Genomic DNA, 17,531 nt, shown 5'->3' with positions numbered 1-17,531 from the left:
ATACCTACACTGGACAGACAGAGTGAGCTAGATTCTAAGGCATTCTTATATGAAAACCTAAGTGCCATTTCGTTCTGAGGGGAAATAATTTTATGTTTTTTTAGATATATGAACTCGATCTAGAAAATATTTGTGCGTTACATAGATTCATTTTTTAATATATTTAAATAAATGTAGCTAGTCCATACTCATACTTGCACACATCCCACACATACAGAAAAAATGATCTGGCAGTTGATCCGTCTCCTACATTGCTCCTATAATGTAGAACGACTTACTGCTGCTTGAAAGAGGTTCCTCCTAGACTCACACCTGGTCTGTGCCAGGATACCCTCCTGCAGGATAGTGCCCTCTAAAAATTTGCATAACATAACAAAAAGTTTTATTCATTAAATACAAGTAGATTTTCATATAACCACAGATGATAGGCCCAGATGTGATTACTCTAATAGCATCAGAGAAACTATGCAAACATTCCCATCACATTTTTCCTAATCGAACAAAGGCATTTAATAACCCAACAATGCAACCTACAACAGGGCATGTAACTGGTGCTTTGCACAACAAAAGGCATGCATATATAATTCAATTGGTATGACAACAATACTAATCAATCGCTTAATCGAATTCCACATTCCTGCACATATCTGTATTTCATAGCCGGCAGCCCTAGATATGCTAGACTACCCTTCTGACCCTACAATCAAAGTAGAATTGTGTGCTGTCATGAGAGTTGTGGCTTTCCATCCATACGTGTGGTTGCTTATGTTATTAACCCTTGCAAAATCATGAAGGAGTACCCCGGGTGAGGAAATATTAAGGCGCCTTTGCAACATGCAGCTTTTATATGTGACTAAATAGATCTGATTGATTCTTCTGGGTGTTACACTCTTGTATAATAGGCTTTACCTTTACCTGCAGTGTCTGATACCTCCAACACTCTCCTCTTCCTTTTTAATCTGTGCCACAGATGCAGGATTTGACATTCAAGCTCACTCTATATGTCTCATGGCAGGTCCTTGAAGGCAAGTAAGGGCTGGCAAGTAATGGCTGTCACTTCTTTCTGTCAACCTGAGCTCCAGAAATTATAACTGAAGTGAGGAATATTGGGAGAAGCAGTCAAAGGAGGCAACAAAAAAGAATCATAAAATTAATCTAAGAAGAAACAAACAGTCCAAAATCAATTCTGGCTAGCAGATAAAGCTTTTACTTTCTTACTGATTTACTAAAGCAATGGCTCCTCTTTTATTTTGCATCTAGGAAAAAACATAACTATTGTCTATCATCTTTGGGATCAAAATCCTCCCAATGAAATATCCGGCTCTTCGGACACTTGAGTCTTTCCGACTTTTCAGGCTCCTGAGACGTGTTTGCCTTTTTGAAATTATGTAGGTTGAATCAACATGTTAATGACTTGACCAGTTCTGTTGCGACACACTAGATGGTTTTTGAGCCCCCGGAGCCACTAATATTATCATTTTGTCGCTTATCATTAGGGCTTATCACCATCGTTCTCATATATTATCTTGTGACTTTACTCTCAAGAAGGGTGCTCAGACTTTAATATCCTGCGGGAACAGCAATTATCTAAATGCTATCTCTCTTAGCAGGGTAATAAGTAAGAGTATGGACTACGATATTCTTGTGGTACAAAAATATTGCTGTCAACATATCGAGAACAAAAATATTGATTTTACATCCATATGATATATAAATATATTAAAAAAATTACTCTCATATATAACATAAATATTTCAATAGTACCTTCAAAAACGAACCTGCATGTGAACCTTTTATAAAAGAAGGTTTTAAATATATAAAAAATATTCTGTAGAAGTATATTTAATGTAAAAATATGTAGAAATTATGTCATGTTGGCAAATAGGTAAATCAAATATTTCACAGTTAAAATACATAATTATACTTATTTGTAATACCCTAGATTTAATTCCATTAATTTTAAAAATATCATGCACTATTCAATTAAAAATACATTTTACATTATAAAAATATGCCTATATAAAGAGTATTTGTTTATTATAATAACATAATGTATTAATGTATTAAATATTATTATTAAAAACATGTTCAATAAATACTATAAACATAGATACCCTCATTAAAAAAAATGCAAATAAAAATCATTCAAACAGAGTAAAAGAAAGTAAAGCATACACTAATATTTGCAATTTGAAAGAAAACAATGAGTGTGTGGCGGGTGAGAGTTACTATTCTAATTCTCGTCCAACATAAAGTAACCAGCATAAATCAAAGGCGGGCAGGTTAAGTATTCTAACTCTACAAACCAACATTATGCAAAGTACATATAATTGGGGAAGGGGACGAGCTGACCATTTTAACTCCACTCCTACTTATATTAAGGAAAGTACATAAAGCAGGGAAGAGTTAGATTGACTTTTCAGGCCCCGTGTCCACAAACACTGAGGAAACTGCATCTGTTGGGGATGGTAGATTGACTATTTCAACTCCAGTTCCACTTACATTGGAAAAAGTGCATACATTATGGAATAGAAATATTTACATTTCTAACTTCATGTCTATAAACATTTGGGAAAGTGCATGTATTGGGAGGTTGTTCTTCTAGCTCTAATCCCACTTATATTAGAGAAAATGCAAACATTCGGAGAGCGTCAGATTTATATTTCTAACTCCAGGCCCAAAAACATTGGAAACACTGCATATATCTGAGAGAGGGTAGATTTACTATTTAGTATAATGTTCTAGATGCAGACATATAATTGTATAAAAAAGAACAGTTTGTTTTTGGGAGAGCTTGGACGAGTAGGGTAACTGAAAAACAAACAAAAAACTTTAAAGGAATATTAGATACGTACAAACAAACATTATATCATCAACCACAACCAAGAGAAAATAATATAACATTTATTTTTGGTAAATTTTTGTCATTTCCTTCTCCCATTTAATGACTGTTATAGGAACTTCTTTTTTCTTTGTTTAAGAGCCCACTTCAGTAGCAGTCATGTTTTCACTCGTGCCGCGCCGTTTCTGTAAATCGGCCTGTAAATCATGCATCTTATTTCTTGTCCCATGCCCCAATCGTCCGCCACCCACTGTCGTGTTCTCCATCAACCGTCCCATGTCAGCTTGCCCTGTGCTTCTCCAACCATCTTGAAATTTCTCTCCCCTGTCTGCATTTTTTCCTATCCCATCAACCACTCACCATCCTCCAGCAGTTGCTTGCTCCCTCCCACACCCCTGTGGCTACTTGCCCTGTGCCATAGTAGAAGAGGTGCTGGAAAGTATCTGTATAGTAAGTGTTTTGTGGTTTAGAATACAGTGCACAGTACATGAGCAATCCCCTTTATGGTCTCCATTGCCTTGCAAGGTCATGTGACCGCTTCATTTCAGTTGCCTTTCAGTCACTCATGCTCACCCCTGGGCTCCCTGGTTACTAATAAAACAGGCTTCAGGAAGGGCTTGTTTCAATTCACTGGATGGTCATTGTAAAGCACCACATGCCACAAGCCGCACTCCTAGGCACTGGAGTGCATCTGGAGTGCATCCGTATAGTAAGCTCTTTGTGGTTTACAATACAGCGCACAATACATGAGAAAAACTCTCCATGGTCTCCATTGCCTTGCAATGTCACATGACCACTTCGGTTACTAATAAAACAGGCTGTGGGAAGGTCTTGTTTCATTTCACTGGATGGTCATTGCAAAGAGCCACATGCCACCAACTGCACTCCTAGGCACTGGAGAGCATCTGTCTAGTAAGCGCTTTGTGGTTTAGAACACAGCGCACAGTACATAAGCAAGCACATGGTTTGGTGTGTTGCAGAATTACAGTTTAACAGCTAATGAACAGTCAAAGACTTATTACAAGATAAATTAAACAAAGGTACTATCAAAAGATGGCACCCCACCTCTGAGATGTAGGTTTGGTAAATGTTGAAGCGAGCACCCAGGAAAATTCACATTACTCGGATTAAAAACTGCAACCTACCAGGTCGCTATGCCCTGTGCGAACCATAGTAACAACAGTGGTAAAAAAATAATACAATATTATCGTTTTGAAATTTAGGGCTGACGTATCTAAGCACTGCAAGAATATATTACTGTTACACATAATAACAGTATTCATTTTATTACCCTCAGAATGTCCAAAGGTCGAGTAAGCCCTGCCAGGACCCAGCCATGTGATGGAGTGATAACAGCACAGTGGCCTAATGAGCTGGCTTACCACTTTCTGGCAATGGCCTTGACATCTAGGTCATCGTTGTAAATCCAATGCAATGCACTAACTGGAAGGGAGTTATGGTCAGATTATACCATGTTTATGTTAAAACAGATAGACATAGCAGTGACCCACAAAATACCATGAATTAGGAAGAGGGAATAGCTTGAATAAAGGATTCCTGAATTTGAATCTACACATGCAATTATCGCTGCATTTTGATGATTGTTGGCTCACATACTTCTAGCCAGTCAGATAGCTCAGTGGATTGAGTGCCTGCACCCAGCATGTGTGTGTAACATACACGTCACAAGTATGAATTACACTATTCACCTATTGAACAAACTAGGTATCATGATTTTACTAGGTAATTTTGGCAGCACTCAAAGGGAATTAACACATTGATATTGTGTTTTGCTCTCTATCAAATGGTGAATTTAATTTGGGATGCCTAGTTAATGTATGCCTAGTGATTACACAAAGGAGTAATGGTGCATCAGCAGTGGGTGTTTGGGTGCTCTATCTGCCTGTGGAACACTTACCATCTGGCCATGCAATGCTGAAAAACATTGACATTGACAAAGGCGATAGATTTCGCATTGCAGCAACCAATTGGCTTTGCCAGTGCTTGTTTTTAATTTTGTAGTCACTAATTCGTCATCAAAATTCTTGTAGTCAGCAAATGCCATAAAAGTATACATATACAAATCAAATAAAACCACGACAAAACAGTGATTATCTTCTTTAAAATATACTTCCAACATTGCAAGAAGATCTCCGTAACAATCTTTAAAAGAGAAAATATAGCAAATCAGCAGTCAAAACATCTGACATTCAGTTACAAAAGATTAGCAGTCAGTGTACTTTAACTTCCCTACCTTAATTCACTGAATGGCGACTCCATTCATTTAAGACTTCCCAAAATCCTATAAGAAAATGCCCTACTGCAGAGTAGTTTTTAGTAGCAGCACTGTTGCTCTGCTGTGCTCCCAAGCAGGATCTTTTCTTCCTCAGGTTGGGAAAATGAAGACAACAAGAATCCAGCTACAGTATTGGGGGATCAGGGGACAGCCCTCCATTACAGGAACACCAAACGCCAGTACTGGATATAAATAAATTACAACTCAATATCACCTGCCATGGGGGTGCCCCAAACTGGCTATGCCACCTTACATTAACAGAGGGCTGCATTGCTTGCACATTAAGCAACTTTTTGGACCAGCACATTTTGCTGTGTGCAGTAACTAACAATTTCTTTATGAAAATACTTTTATTATTTTTAAGTCAATTTATTTTAAATGATCAATTTTTAACATTATTAATAAATAATTAGATTTTCTAAAATGTAGTAAGAAATTTTTGTCTTAAATTCTTTTGGAAGCATGTTCCATTATTGTAATTTAGCTCTGCTCCCTACAGACATTTATTGGGTAAACTGTGTTTATGGCACTCCTGGAGTAGGTGAAGTAATGAGTTGCTTAACGTTGGCGTTGGTGGGCTCTCATTCAGATCCCAAGCCACCGAGACTTTCACAATTTGGAATCTCCATGTGCACATTACTTGTGTACTCTTCAGCAATGAAGCAGAGCATCGTGTGTAAAAAGTTCCTGTTCCTCAGAACTGACTGGGAGCGCAACATAGCAAATAAAAACCAAAAGAAAACAGGTCCTTTTTAAGTTAGTTTCATTGTCAGTTCTTACAAATGTTTGGAAATGTCGATAATTCATTTTAGAAAATGTCATATGACATTTTCTTTTCCCAGCATGAATGTAAAATAAAGTTCCACTGGTGTACCACAAGCAAATATATTTGCCCCTTTGCAAAATGTTTTGGTTAACCTATATTTATGGCGCAGCTTCAAGACAAGGAACTTAAGGAAAGACTTGTTGCCATTTGGTGGATTTACTAAATGAGATTCATTTTATCGCGTATGAAGGAGTAAAATGCTGTCAATCATATTGAATATAGCCAGTGGATGAAGTTGGTTGAGCCACTGATAGGCTCTGATGGGCATAAACAAAATGTGAATGACAACTTAACTGGCCAATGAATGAAGAGAGTTTATTCAAAGCTCCCTTTTGTAAGCATATTATATATGATAAAACAAAAATGTAAACCAATACTCCAGTGAGACAGGTAAAACTGTCCCAAACGCCAGACCAAATTTTGCACTTTTTTCTCTGTTGTAGCATAAATGAGTAAATCCCTCCGGCCCAGAAATGTAGCGAGATGAAAGAAAGGAGAAACAATGCCCTAGGGTTATTTACGTAACACCCTGGCAAAGCCTGAATGGTCCGACAAATATCGCAGTAGTCTGGTCAGCATGTGGTATTTTCTATATTTTGCATCTAACCTATGTCCTGCATCTACCTGGATTACAGTCCCTCAAAAATAGTTTAACTTCAGGTCACAGTGGAGCCTAGGCTTGAAGCGCCATTAGAAAGACTCTAGTTCCTTCTGTCTGGGTGCACAGAAAAACCTTCACCCTCCGTCTCTAATCCTGAACTATCCTCAACTGAGTCAGGAACTATAACAAGGCCTCTACACCCAACATGAACACTTCTTTGTTCATCTGTTTTAAGACTTGCTGCTGCCTCACTGTTCAGATGCTGTTTGGAAAATGGGAACTTTATTATCTCTAGCCTGAAATCGCTGTATTCCAGCTGCTGTACACGTTACCAGATCACTCTCTTATGAGACTCCCAGTTTATTTTTTTCAGTATCTATCAATCAATCAATCTAAGCATGCATCTCCATTTCGTGCTCCTTCTGTACATACCTGCATTACTATATTCACAATAATGTGCACCTTCCCAGTTCTAGCTCCTTTGATCTTCACCTCTCGTCTGCGTCAGCCTTCTACAATCAAACACAGGGGTCTTAGTGCCACCATGTTGCTCGCTGGGTCGACCATTCAGATCTTCATGGTTTCCAATTCCGCTTCACTGACATTTGTCTCTCAATCCTATTGAAGGAGCATTGCAACTCTGTCAAAGTCCCCAAAATAAGCGCCTCTCCTTGATTGAGAAAAAAACACAGTTGATGGACAGAATGTAGAACAATGTCATACATTCACCCCAGTACAAGAATCTGGGCCTAAATCCATCGTTTTATTGCACTCCACACCACCCTAGGTCAGACACTGGCTATATGCAAATCAGCTCTGACCCTGTGCCTCATGGGAACAGTCCAGTCCGAACTACCTAACTAGGGCAGCAAGCAGTCTTACTTCCTTCCCCATTGTCCTATTCGGAAATAGAAGCTTGCAATGTAAAAAGTCAGTCTTGCATTTAGTGGCAAACGTCTGGTAGTTGAGAGGCCTCTTATCAATGCCAGTACCCAGACTCGGGGCTCCCAGTCACACAATGGAACCCTTGCATTGCAGCTGTAGAGTGCAGACCGGCCGATATCTTTCCAATGTGCACTCAGGCTCACTCTCGACGATAAACCTTGATTCTGCTCCTAAGTGTCACCACTGCTTCCAGGCCTCAGAGCTCCACCCCAAATATGGGACTATATGTGGGTCCTGCACTACATTCACCCTCCAGCCCCTGGACTACAGAAACATTCTGGATGATTTTGCACCTGCGTTGCTCTCACCTGCAATGGCTCTGGGTGGCTGCAGCTGCTTGCAATGCCTGCCATATTGAGGTTCTGTGTAGGTCATTGCTCCAGAAAATAGTTAAGGCTGTGGCCGGTCTTGGATCCAGCAGTGGTCCTCAACAGGGGAGGCTCCTAGCCTCAACTTGCATCACAAGCATCAGAGCCATCCCAGAGGATAAAGATGCGCTAGAGCTACAAACGAATGCTTCCATCTTGGGGCAGTTGTTTAAAATACAATAAATGATCGATTTTAAATGTATGTGGTTTTCTGTATGGCGCAAAGGCAAAAGAGCCAAAATGCTGATAAAAGTTGGAAAAATATAAGCATTTGATTGAAAACATCGCCTTTTCCCCAGTAACTCAACTTTACCTCATTGGGAAGTCAGTGTAATTGTATCCAAAAAAGCATTATGCTTGTAGTGGTCCCTTACACAAACAAATCACCAGATCATGACAATAAAAATGAATGCTTTTCATGGACACTCTAACTAATCCAAATCTTTCCTCATGTCTTGGGATCTTGGATTACACAGAGGAGAATGCCTGATTATGGGTTTATCCATTCTCAGACTATTTTAGATTGAGTTCGCGTTGATGGAGTCAAAAGGAGCCTACTCATTATGCACTCTTTTTCATGAGTTATTGCTGACAGTGATAAACCGCAAGTAGATACTGTGGTTCGTTCCTGAGGCAAAGTTCACGAATCTGTGAGTCAATATGGGTTTCAGTGCAGTTTCCAGGTTCAGGGCGACAGATCTACTACACTGCCATTGGGAATGAAGCTTCTCGGAGAGTAGAACACACATATTTGTACTCTACCTTTCTATGCCCATAAAGTCTATGCGGGGTAGGTAACCTATTACCAGAAACTACATATCTGTGGCACTGTTTTTTTTCTGTGGAAAATACAGGTCTGTTAGTTTCCCACCATTTCTTAGTTCACACAGATTGTGGGCCTTTTTGCCAACCTCAATATATTTTTTGGCAGACAGAGAGCATGAATAGACAATAGAACGAGGGGGGGGAGGGTGGCTGAGGACAAAGTGGTGGCACCTCAGTGGCGGCTTCTAAAGTAGAATAGCATCATGTAGGCACTGACAAATGGACTCCCTTATTTTAATAGCAGATCAGCTGAGTTGCAAACCTGTCTGAGCTTTGGTGACCTACAATGAATTACATGTTTGCACGGAATCCCCCCCCCCCCTCCATTCCCTCCCCCCTGTTCAATTCACTTACCTAGTAAATGTTATCCGCAACACCTGAATGCAACAAGATGTGCGCCGTTGTGTGCACAGCCATGGAGAGCAGGGCCTAAGGAAAAGAGAGTGAGGGTGACACTTGCCTTCTATCACTTCACTGCGAAGAAGTGTTCTGAAAGGGGTAAGAGATCCTACCTATTTGAATTAGGATCGAATTTATAACTAACTGAGCTATTTTTTAAACATCTGTGAATGTCGCAAATGTATATAGAGAGTGCAACAGGGTGTACATTTCTAATTATTTTTGGAATTGGTCTTTGAAATATTATTTTGTTTTTTTTCCAGTATCTATTGTATTGATTTTACCTCTTTTTTCACGTAGAAATAAGTAACCCTGCAGATTCACATATTTTCCACAGCTCTTGACTGCCTCTAGTTACTGCTCCTGTTAGAAAAGCAGACTTCCCTCCACCCCTTGACAGAGAGAATGTCCCCCCCCCCACCCCCCATTCATTCTCTAGTGCTAATGGTTCAGACCAAGTTCTAAGACTTCCCTTTTTGACCTAACACCAAACTCGATAAAGTAAAATGAGCCAACAAGAATTGTTTGCTCATGTAGAAAAATACCAAGCAAAAATATCACAGGACAGATCAACACTCAATGTAATTAACAATGCTTTAACTTATTCTAACACTGTTTCTAGCTTCAAAAACACAGATGCTTCTTTTAGTTAAAATAGTCATCTTAACCTTGTTTTTTGTGTGATGAACATAGTGTGCCTATCCTCTTCATTGAGCAAGTTAATGTTTTGTCTTCATCTGTTCCTTTCGTTTGTCTTGTAATCACTTTTTCATTCAACTGTCTGTCTATTCTTGCGCTCTGCACTCTTTGCGATGCTGAGCCGTGCTGCTGTGTCATAGCGCGCAAGCTTGAAGCACTTGAAGGAGACATTTGATGAGAGCAGTGAACAACATCTGTGCATTCCGATTGCAGGTCAAACGGACTGTCTCATTCATGGAGTGAAAGGATCCCGGACACCAAACACATTTCTGACGTCTGTGAAAATGGACGGCCAAGAAGCAACTCCTGGCAAGGTAAAGGGGCTCAGAAAAATCACTGCATTTGCTATCTTGTGTAAAAAGCGATTTTGCATAAGGTGAAGCACCCCAAACTCTGCACAATCAAGATAATTGCACTTACTTCTTTGAGACTGATAAGGCACAAGTCTCATAGCTGTGGGTGGTTTTCACTTACATTTTTCTCGTAATATATGGGGTTCTCAATCCATACATTACTAGTACACATTTAAGTAAGGGTCTTATTTAGAGTTTGGTGGGCAGAGAAAGAAAGTTGTACATTGTGAGTACCTTGTACCCCGTCCCTCAAACCCTTGGTCCAGCTGGTCTATTATGAGTCAGCCAGACCTTCATCTTTCCGATGGCGGTGCCCCCACTGTCACCAACAGCGGAAACCTTACTCCAACAGTCTGACAGATTTAGAGCTGTGAGAGTAAGGACATCAGACTGCCACTCCTATTTAGAGCAGGTCATTTGATGTATTTGTTTCTGTCTGTCTCCATCAGGACAAACCTGATGGTCACAAACAAAATTAAAATAAAAATAACCCTCATACCCTTGGGGAAAACCTCCTGGGTCTGGAGGTCATTAGGGCCTTCTTTTTCAATACCAAACTCCCAATTTGAGAGTTTGTTTTTGAAACACAAAAAGGTTTGGTGCACAACTGTCTGATAGACAGTGGCTGTGCACAACACTTACAGTGCCTTGAGAGGAGCCACTGTGACAGTGATTTTTTGTAAGCACAGAGATAATCACTGGACCGGTAGTGATCTCTAGATTCGTTGGGGGTAGTCCATCAGACTGACAAAAATCAGCCACCCTGACAAACAGAGGGCCACCTGCAAATCTATCCCACTGACAACGTAATGAGCCCCTTTATCCCATGCTCCACTAAACTATTTGAAGTGGGCGAGTACAAAGCCACCTTCAAATGTTTTATGTCTTGTTCAGACATAAATTTGCACATTCGCTCTGAAACAAATTGTGTACGATTATCTGTGACAATGACTTTAGGAGCTCCTTCAATTAAGAACATAGCGCTAGGAAATTTGGTGGTGGCACTAGTGTCTGGGGTGTCTACAAATTTATAATACTTCCACTTTGAAAAGTAGTCATCAGCCAAAATTACATACCTCATGCTGTTGGGCAAAACTAAATATGGTCCAGAGAAGTCTAGGCCAACTTTTTCCCACACCACATTTGGAAACTGGGTTGGATGTAAAGGTGATTGAACCGTTTTCCAGTGTTTATCCGACATTAAACATTTAGGGCACTTTTCAATCATCATTCTATCTTGGCTGTCAATAGCCAGCCTCCAATATGTTTTTTCACTTTCATACACATTTTGTAGAACCCAGATGACCTTGCTATGCCTTTTTTATGATTGCACAAGCATAATGTCAAAGGTGGGACAAAACGGTCACCACAGAGTACAATGTCATTTTTGACCGACAACTCACCAGCAATTTGTGAATAGATCTTCAACTCTCCACTCAAACATCTGGTTTCTGGCCATTTAGAAATAGACTATTCAATGACTTTAGTTAATATAGAATCATTTGTACTCGCCTCTGTCCAGTCCTTTTGAGTTATAACTGCTCCATAATCTACTACTGCATCCACCAAAGTCACACATTCAATGTGATCTATAAGAGAATCCTCATCATCATCATCATCATCATCATCCACTGGCATTCGGGAAAAGCAATCTGCCCGGACGTTTTTGCCCCAGGGATGTGTTAAATTGAGAAATTGTACTCATGTAGTTTAGACACTAGTCTTGTAAGCCTGGCCGATAAAGTGTTGGTGCTAACTTGACTGAAAGTGTACACCAGCGGCTTATGATCAGTGAGGAGTTCAAACTTGCTTCCACAGATGAACATTTAAAATGTTCGCACTGCCCACACAAATGCCAGTGCTTCAGGTTCAATTGTGCTATATTGACACTGAAACAGTTTTAAAGCTTTTGAAGCAAATGCCACAGTCTGCTCATGTCCATTCAACTTTTGGCTAAGAACAGCACCCAACCCTTGGATACTGGAATCAACTTTTATGATAGAGGTGCAACCTTAATGGATGGCGTGTAATGCTGGAGCTGTAACAATTAGTTCTTTGACCTTGACAAAAGCTTTCTCCAAATCTTCCACCCATTTGACCCATCCTAAGTAATGCTCATAAAGGATCAACAATTTGAGCATATTTGCAACAAAACGAGTATAATACTCAGCTAACCCTAGAAATTATCAAAAGGTATCTTTGTCTGTGTGTGCTTTAGCCTCAGTGATTGCTCTAACCACTGACAACTTAGGTTTTATGCCCAAGGACAACAATGTATGACTCAAATATTCCAACTCATTAGTTGCAAATTTACACTTAGCTTTGATTGTCATACCCCTCTCATTCAGGATGGTTAGTACATCTCTTAAAATCATAATACTTTCTGACAAGGTCTCAAAATAAATTAAGATGTCTTCTTGATATGCTTGTACCCCTTTGATGCCTAGAAACAACATGTCCATCAGTTTTTGAAGCCAGACCAAACAGTAGCCTCTGAAACTTGTAGGCACCAATGAAGGTTACAAATGTCGTACATTCTTGAGACTCTTAAGGTAAAGGTACCTGGTGGTAAGCTGATTGTAAATCCATCAAGGAAAACTATTTGACCCCACCAAGATTCGCTGACAACTCATGGATTTTGGGAAGCGGGTGGCAGTCCACAATGATATTCTTATTCAGTGTGCGCAAGTCGGAACATAACCTAATCTCTCCAGATTTTTTTTGTGCTCTGACAATGGGTGCCACTCACTGTGACAAATCCGTAGGCTGAATAATTCTTTGTGTGCAAGATTGTGTAAGGTGTTTTTTAGCTCTTCCCTAACATTGATAGGTTCAGGTCTAGCTTTGTGTGCTATGGGTTATGTATTAGGTGTAAGTCTTATGTGATGAATACGTCCCTTCACCAACCCTACTTGGTTGCTGAACACTGCATGCTTAGCCAGAGTTTCTTTGACTGAGACCTCCCCACAATCCATGTGGCACACCTGTAAATCACCTACCATCACCGAGTTCTCAGCACCAGGAACAAGATACAGGCCCATGCTTGCCAAATCTTGCTAGCCTATTATGTTCTTGCTCTTCACAGCTACATACACCTTTGTGTGTGTTTCCCTCCCTAAACACTGGATATTAGAGGAAAAATAACCCACCATTTCAATGTCTTCCTCCCAAAACGCTTTGTGGTTCACATCTGAATTATAAAGCAAACAATATTTACCCCCAGAACTCATAAAAAGTGGTGTTTCAATAGGGTTTTTGGTGAACCTGAATCTACCATGACCTGAAAAGGAATTCCATCAATCATAGCTGTACGTATCGGTCCTTTTAACCATTTTGTTGTTGCCACCACAGTCAAGTGTTAAAATTACATTGTTAAGGGATTCAGAACACATATCCAAGTCAGCATCAATACTACCAACCTTTACCATCATTTTGTTGATCCTTGAAGCATTTTGAAAATTACCAGTTTTCTTGCAAACTATGAAACATTTGCCTAATGCTGGACAATCTGCAAAATTACTTATGTGGATTTTAGAACCACACCTGTAACAGTAAGTTGATGACTTTTTGTTTACAAACGTGGATGTTTTCCCGTGGTGTTGACCAAATATAAAGAATCTTCCTGTACGCTGTCCGCGGATGATACTATGATGATCCCTGTAGTGGACTTTGTAAGCATGTGCTTGGTTGAGATTGCTGACCTTTTGATACTTAGGGCCAATTCATTAACCTCTGCATAGTGACGGGTTTCTGCAACTAAGCAATCTCTCTATGAATTTTCTAGATGCACAGTTATACACAAACTGATCTCGAATATAGTTATCTAAATTTGGACCAAATTCACATTTAGTTGCCCGTACTCTAAGGGCTGAAATATACTCTTTCATATTTTTATCTGAAAGTTGCTTGGCTTTATAACATTTGTGGTGCTCCAACATAATCATCAGGAAACTGCTTTCTCAATCTGGCTATGGCCTTTAAGTATACATTCCATTGCCAATCACCAGGAGAGGGTTGGTATTGGCGGTAGACTATCAAATATCTGCTGTGCTGCTTGCCCCAAACATCCAAACAATAATGCAAATTTGCATGCAGGACTGTATCCATTGGGATTAGTTGCTACTGAATGGTTCTCAAATAACCTGAACCACTGTACCCATTTCATTGCTGGTTTGTCTAGAAATGGTGGTGGTTGAGTAATTTGATGAGTGGAAGAGGCCATGAAGAAATGAATAGTCAAATGAACAACAGCTCAATTAATGAATCTAGCCAAAGATCAAATATGGACCTGGAACCTTGAAAACTCACCAAGCCACAATAAAGAAAAAAAATTTACTTCAAAGAAAATGCTGAATGTAGTAAGCACTGTTACCTTAGAAATAAGTTACTTTTGATTCTTTGTAAATTACTTGCCGATTGGTAAACTCCAGAAAATGTAGTTGAAGTATCAATGCTGAATAATTGGCCACACTAAATATGGCTGCCATGTAATGACGAACGTCGTGCTGTAGTTACCGTAAATAGCCACACACAAAATGGCCACCATGCATGACGGGACAATGTATTTCGGTCAGAGCTGATGGATGCGTGTCAACAACAAGAGTGCCCACATGCAGTGACTCGCGAATGGATGCTCCGGCTGTCACCGAAATGTGCTGAATAAAGTTAATCCTCACTGCACAGGATTCGTTGATGCGATGGCCTGGGGAAGTGAGCCCACACGTAGTACCCATCAAGAAGAGGAGGCTCAGGGGTTGAACAGCTCCTCGACCTCCCAAAAATAGGAAACGTCACTGAAATACCGCTGCATAGGTATGCTGGTGGGTGAAATCCCCTCGTCAACAAATGTAACAGGTAAGCACACAATTATGGAAATGTCTTCAGAAGATTTATTGTATGGGAAAATTCACCTATGGCAAGCCACATCCATCTGGCTTGGGGTCCAACCGTAACTAACTCCTACAGTTCGAACTCGCCAGTGTTTGCTCCATGCACGTGTAGCATTAAAAAACAAAACAGTGTCTCGAGGGGTATCCTCGAGACACACTACGTAGATTACAGCCTGCTTCCACGCCTTTCGCATTCTCTGGAAGATTTTCAAATTGCTCCCCATCAACACCAGGAAACTATCCCCCAAGCCCTATTTACCAGTCAACTCAACTACTGAAATGTGCTCTACGAAGTAATCAACACCCAACTCCTGAAGAGACTCCAGATTATACAGGACTCAGTCGCCAGACTCATCCTCAACCTCCCCAAAGGGATCCAAACTTTCCCCGACTTCATGAAGCTCCACTAGCTCCCCATCCAGAAAAGATGCCAATTCAAGATGCTGCTGACCCACGCCCACAAAGCCCTCCACAACCAAGGACCAGCTTACATCAACCATTGCCTGAACTGCCACCAACCCTCCAGGCAACTGGCTCCTCTTCCCTCACCCTCGCTCACACTCCCTGCATCCGCTGAAGCCACAGTGGAAGATGCTCCTTTTCTTAACTTGCTAAGTCCTGGAATGACCATCACCTCCACACAACCTCCACAGAATTCAGAAAAGGACTTAAGACCTGGCTCTTGAGTGATTGAAGCAGGATCCCAGTGCCTGGATACACTCTCGGTGATTAGCTGTGCTCTACAAATCTTGATTGGTTGATTGATTGATTGAGTTACACATACATAACTTACACCTAATGGCAATAGAAGATGAAATATGTGTGTTATGCACATTACGCCTGATTTATGCCTAATTGTTAGACCTGGCAAACCTTGGCGTGGTTTGCCCCCACACCTTTTGCCTTACTTTTCCATATTTTTCTGATCTCATTTTTGTTGGCCTTAGGAATCGGTGCCCTTTACCATGAGCCAATGCTAAAATGCATGTTCGCACTCCTTAAAACATGGTAACATTGATGTATCCCTCAAACGCAATATTTAATTTACTTATACGTACCTGGTAAAATGGTACTACCTGTACCAAGGGCTTTTAAATTAAATGCTACTAGTGGATCTGCAGCACTTGTTGTGCCACCTACTTAAGTAGCCTTATAAACCTGTCTCGGGCCTGCCATTGCAGCCTGTGTGTGTGCAGTTTTCAACTGCCATTTCGACCTGGCAAAATAAACTTTTTGCCAGGCCTTAACCTTCTTTTTTTAATACACATAAGTCACCCCTAGTGTAGGCCCTAAACATCCCACAGGGCAGGGTGCTTTGTACTTTAAAACGTTAGACAAGCACTTTTAAGTTTTACATGTGTGATAGTAAAAAACTCTTAAATTAGTTTTTCACTATTGCAAGGCCTACCTTTCCCATAACATTGGGGTTACCTTATTACATTTATTAAGGATAACTTCCAACAGGTAAACAGTTCACGTTTGGCATCTTTGAAATTGTAATGAAAAATCCTCTTTTATGGTAAACCTGGATTTTATTTTACAGTGTTGAAAATGCCACTTTAGGAAGTTGGCCTTTTGCTGTTTTAACCATTTAGTGCCTGCAGCCTGCCTCTGAGTCACATGACTAGGCATTGTTAGCAGTAGGTCTTTGTGTATTCTTCCCAGCGAATCTTACACAATAGAGAACTTAGGTGTGCTAAAATGGGGCGGCAGAGCCGAGGTACGGCGCCACCTCAATAAGCTGTGTCCTGGCTTCACCGAAAGGATTGTATACCCCCTGTAGTTAGTCTGGAGCCAGGGCAGGGGAGGCTGGAAACTTAAGCACTTCAGAGGTCATCCTTTAGAAGTTTCTGCTACTGCAAGCAGGCACCAAGTGTAAATATTGGACCTCAGACACCACCAGAGTGACTCCAAGGGCTAGTCTTTTGTAACCGGCATTTGGACTCTGCAGCTGTAAGTCCAACTCTGCTAAGTGGTCCCGCCCAAGTCCTGGACCCTTGGAAGTGGGCCTGAAGCTGCTCTGCCAGCCCATCTGTGTACCCAGGAGAACTGATGCATCTCCTAGGTTGCACAGCACAACCCCGAGCAGAACTAAAGCATCGGCTCTGCTGTGCGGACTTTTTCATCACAAGGACTTTGCATTACAGTTACAGCCCAGAGCCTCATTGGAACTCCGTCTGCTGCCCAACACATTCCCGATGCAGATCCTCGTATTGCAAGCCCCCTGTCAGCGGTATCCTCGATGATAACGCAGGACTGCGCATTTCAAGCCGTGCAGCTTCTTCGGAACCAGTCAGCATGCGACGCATCCTCTATGAAGGACTTCACATTGCAAGCCCCTCGTTGACGGCCTCGTCAACAATGATGCAGGACCTTATATCACAGCTTCCCGGGAACTGACACTGGGCGACGCATCGCCAACCCTGACCTCGCATCGCCTCTGCTGCGCTTCGCAACCAGGATTTAAGGTACTCTTGTTCAGCAGACG

The 17,531-nt window shown here is 40.9% G+C and overlaps 1 protein-coding gene across 2 annotated transcripts in view; it reads left to right on the top strand.

Annotated features, from left to right (window-relative positions):
- The window catches only part of ADAM22 (ADAM metallopeptidase domain 22), a 1,128,810-nt gene that overhangs the window by 1,038,954 nt on the left and 72,325 nt on the right, over positions 1-17,531 (top strand). For both annotated transcript variants that reach the window (XM_086941795.1, XM_086941794.1), the window contains exon 28: positions 10,015-10,115. In XM_086941795.1, the coding sequence (XP_086797921.1) occupies positions 10,015-10,115 (101 nt within the window). The remainder of the gene's footprint in view (positions 1-10,014; positions 10,116-17,531) is intronic.

The sequence above is a fragment of the Lissotriton vulgaris genome, chromosome 10 (assembly GCF_964263255.1).
Source record: "Lissotriton vulgaris chromosome 10, aLisVul1.2, whole genome shotgun sequence".
NCBI classification, from domain to species: Eukaryota; Metazoa; Chordata; class Amphibia; order Caudata; family Salamandridae; genus Lissotriton; species Lissotriton vulgaris.
Note: the sequence above shows the minus strand (reverse complement) of the source record. Positions and strands in the feature narration are given on the sequence as shown.